Source organism: Lepus europaeus, chromosome 7, assembly GCF_033115175.1.
Source record: "Lepus europaeus isolate LE1 chromosome 7, mLepTim1.pri, whole genome shotgun sequence".
NCBI lineage: Eukaryota > Metazoa > Chordata > Mammalia > Lagomorpha > Leporidae > Lepus > Lepus europaeus.
The window spans coordinates 59,834,183-59,837,982 of record NC_084833.1 but is presented as its reverse complement, the minus strand read 5'-3'; the positions used below and the strand labels follow the sequence as shown (position 1 = coordinate 59,837,982).

The 3,800-nt window shown below is 38.5% G+C and overlaps 1 protein-coding gene across 1 annotated transcript; it reads right to left on the bottom strand.

Annotated features, from left to right (window-relative positions):
* Positions 1–1,935: 1,935 nt before the first annotated feature.
* On the bottom strand, positions 1,936–2,880 carry LOC133764495 (olfactory receptor 51I1-like). Its single transcript, XM_062198170.1, has one exon. It carries the CDS (start codon positions 2,878–2,880, stop codon positions 1,936–1,938), a length of 945 nt encoding a protein of 314 aa, XP_062054154.1.
* Positions 2,881–3,800: the final 920 nt, after the last annotated feature.

Sequence of the window (3,800 nt, the reverse complement as noted above, 5' to 3'; positions counted from 1 at the left end):
AAGTATACTATGGCTTTGAAAAAAATCTCACACTTTCTGAGGCTCAGTTTACTCATTTCTTAAAAGTATTATAAAGAGCAAACACATGTGAATTTTTTAAGTATGTGGATAAATTTATGTTGATTGAATTTTATTTAATGAATATGTATAGCAAAACATCTTTTGATTGGATTAGACACTACAGCTCAGTAGGTTCAGTTGCTGCTGGTATGCCTGCATCCTGTAGGATCATACCACTTTCCATTTAGCTTCTTGCTAATTAACACCCTGGGAAGCAGCAGATGATTGCTCAAGTGTTTGGGTCCTTGGTGCACATACAGGAGACTCGAATTAAGTTCCAGACTCCTGGCTTTGGTCTGCTCCAGCCTTGGTTGTAATGGGTATTTGGGGGAGTGAAACAGCAGATGAAGATCTCTCTCTCTCTCTTCCCTTCACTCTCTTCTTTAAATTAAAAAAAAAAGAAAATTAAAAATACATGATGCTCCCTAAATGTGTAATTTTTATGTGTCTGTTTAGAATGTTCAAAACTAAAAATTCCCTTCATGTTAGAGTTAATGTCTATACAATGACTCTTATATTGGTTGGCATATATAGATATACAATAAGGAAAACATTTGTTTTTTCAGTAACTAAAGTTTTATCTTCAGAAATTAGCATTGTATATAGTACATACTCAATTTCTTTTTTAAAAAAACTTATTTTTTCATTTGAATGTCAGAGTTACAGTGAAGAAGAAGTAAAGGCAGAGAGAAAGAGAAGTCTTCCAACTAATGGTTCACTCCCCAAGTGGCCATAACTTGCAGACCTGGGCCAGGCTGAAGCCAGGAGCCAGGAGCTTCATGCAGGTCTTCCCCATGGCCACAGGGGCCCTATTTTATTATTTTTAATGTCTTACTTTGAATGCTTAATTCTGTTTTTTATTTGTTTTAAAAAGATAGGCTCAAAATCTCACAGGAATTTAGTCAAATTACATCATTATATGTCATATTTTGTTACATAGTGTTCCTATTTTATTACAGGCTTCATTGTTTAGTATACACACGTATACAGTTTAAATTATAAGCATTATCAGATTTAATATTGCTTAAATACTAGATCATTTAATAAAAGTTAGTGATTTTATTCATATTCTTTTTTTTTATTTGACAGGTAGAGTTATAAATAATGAGAGAGAGAGTCAGAGAGAAAGTTCTTCCTTCCGTTAGTTTACTCCCCAAATGGCCGCTATGGCTGATGCTGTACTGATCCAAAGCCAGGAGCCAGGTGATTCTTGCTGGTCTCCAATGCAAGTGCAGGGGGCCAGGCACTTGGGCCATCTTCCATTGCCCTCCCGGGCCACAGCAGAGAGCTGCACTGGAAGAGGAGCAACCGGGACTAGAACCCAGCACCCACATGGGATGCTGGCGCTGCAGGCAGAGGATAAACCAAGTGAGTCAAGGCGCCAGCCCCTCATATTCATTTTAAAAGCTATGTTTAAACTGTATATGAGATAAATATTGAAATGCACAGATTTTGTGGGTGTATATAATTTTTTAAATATCTCTTTGACATAATCTTTGAAAATAGAATATCTTCCCCATTATGTAAATTTTTCCATAACAATAAGCAATTTCCTGGAATGTGATTAATTTTAAACAAGGACAGTATGCCATATATTTTGTGTACCAGACTAATAATGAAGATCTTCTTTATTTAAAAGAAAATACATGGAGAAAATATTGTTTGACAAATTATACACTAGTTTCTCTGGCGAAACCAGCGGTCTCCAATCTTAACCATTATCAGGTTGTCCTCAAATATCTGACGGAAGAATTCATAAATATGAACTAGTACTCAAAAGAATATTAAAATATCTTGTCAAAGCAGATCATTAAACTCGAATGCACAGCAATGGTAACTAACCACAGAACCTTCACATTTCAACATGTCTTCTGCTCAGAACTTGGTTCCCAGTAGTATTTTGCACAGCCTCCGACGAATCTCTTTTGTTTTGATAGAATATATGACAGGATTGAGCATCGGAGGCATGAAGAGATATATCAGAGACATGAGAGTGTGTACGTACTGTGGGGCATGCCTCCCATAGCGAGCAACCATGGAAACACCAACCATGGGCACATAGAAGATCAGCACAGCACACATGTGTGACATGCATGTGTTGATTGTCTTCAGCCTCTCCTCCTGAGAAGCAATGGCCAGTACAGAGCGAACTATGAGTACATAGGAGATGAGGATAAGTACAGAATCCAGGCCAAAGGTAGAGATGACAATGAAGAGACCAAAAACATTATTGATAGTGATGTCTCCACAAGGCAGGTGGATGAGGTCTGGATGCAGGCAGTAGGCATGAGAAAGAACATTGGCCTTGCAAAAAGATAACCTCTTCAGAAGTAAAGGCAGTGGGAGGATGACACAGAAACTGCGGATAATAACAGATATGCACATTCGCACAACGTGGGCATCAGTGAGCACCGTGGCATAGCGCAGGGGGTTACAGATGGCCACATAGCGGTCAAAGCTCATGGCCAACAGGATCCCAGACTCCATGAAGGAGAAGAAATGGATAAAGAACATTTGGGTCATGCATGAGTTGAAACTTATCTCCTTCAAGTGGAAGCAAAAAGTGGCCAGAACCGTGGGCAGTGTGGAGAAAGACACACCGAGATCATTAACTGACAGCATGGACAAGAAGTAGTACATGGGCTGGTGTAAGCTCTGCTCCTCCTTGATAATGAGAAGGATAAGGGCATTGCCCACAATGGAGACAATGTAGAGAGGACCAAGGAGCAAAATCATCCAGTGTTGAGAGGTTTCCAGCCCTGGGAGTCCAGTCAAGGTGAAAGGAGGCAGCCCTGAGCTGTTGTGGGGGCTTCCTCCCATGCTGGGATTCCTGCTTTGATTCCAGGACCACTGTTCTGTAAAGAAAATAGACACTTTGATACATGGCCTCTGCCTACTATTTTTAGAATCTTGTGTATTAGCCAGATCCTCATTTTGGAACATCAGTCAATTTTGCTTGTCAAATCACTCATCATTGCCTCTCCTTGGTACTGAAATTTCTGTAGTTGTCTCAATTTGCTCTTTTTATCAACCTGGCAAGAGGCATTGCATTGCACTCTTTATACCTGTATATTGTCCCTCTTCTTTAAAATTATGAACTTACTTCTTCATCAGCCATTAATATGTCTTAGTTCAAGACTTAATAGAAAACTTTATTGATTACTACTTCCTCAACTATTCTCTTCTCTTCTTGGCAAACAACCTATTCAGTGAATCATAATGTTTTCCCTTTCTACCTTTTTTTGCAACTTAAACTTCACTACCTGACTGTAACTATCCCCTCCCATGCTCCCTGTTGTTTCTTGGTTTTTCCATTCATTCATACAATCAAAATATAAATGGACAGAAAGAAGTATATTCACTTGCATTGAGATGTACAAGACTTTCTTGTATACACCCGTGTTTATGTTCTTCTATCCATTTTGTTTATGGCATCCCTTATCTGTTTGAACTATTTAACTGAGAATAATTTCTTAATAATTTATTTCAGTACCAAATATACATACCTCCTGAAGGTCACTAGATTAGTAACCATTGTTCCACACCACAGATTATTTCCTTTTATTTTTAAATTTTGTTTATTTTTATATTTAAGAGTCTAAGAATTGGATACAGATACAGACATAAGGCAAAGGCAGAGAATAAAACCCCCAAGTGCTGGTCCCTTCCAATGTCAACAATGGTCAGGAATGGGCTGGGCCAATATTGGGAGCAGAAAATTCAGTCCAGGTCTCCCAGAT

Bases quoted from the DNA above. Each gene is read 5' to 3' on its own strand.
- LOC133764495 (XM_062198170.1), bottom strand. From the start codon at position 2,880: ATGGGAGGAAGCCCCCACAACAGCTCAGGGCTGCCTCCTTTCACCTTG.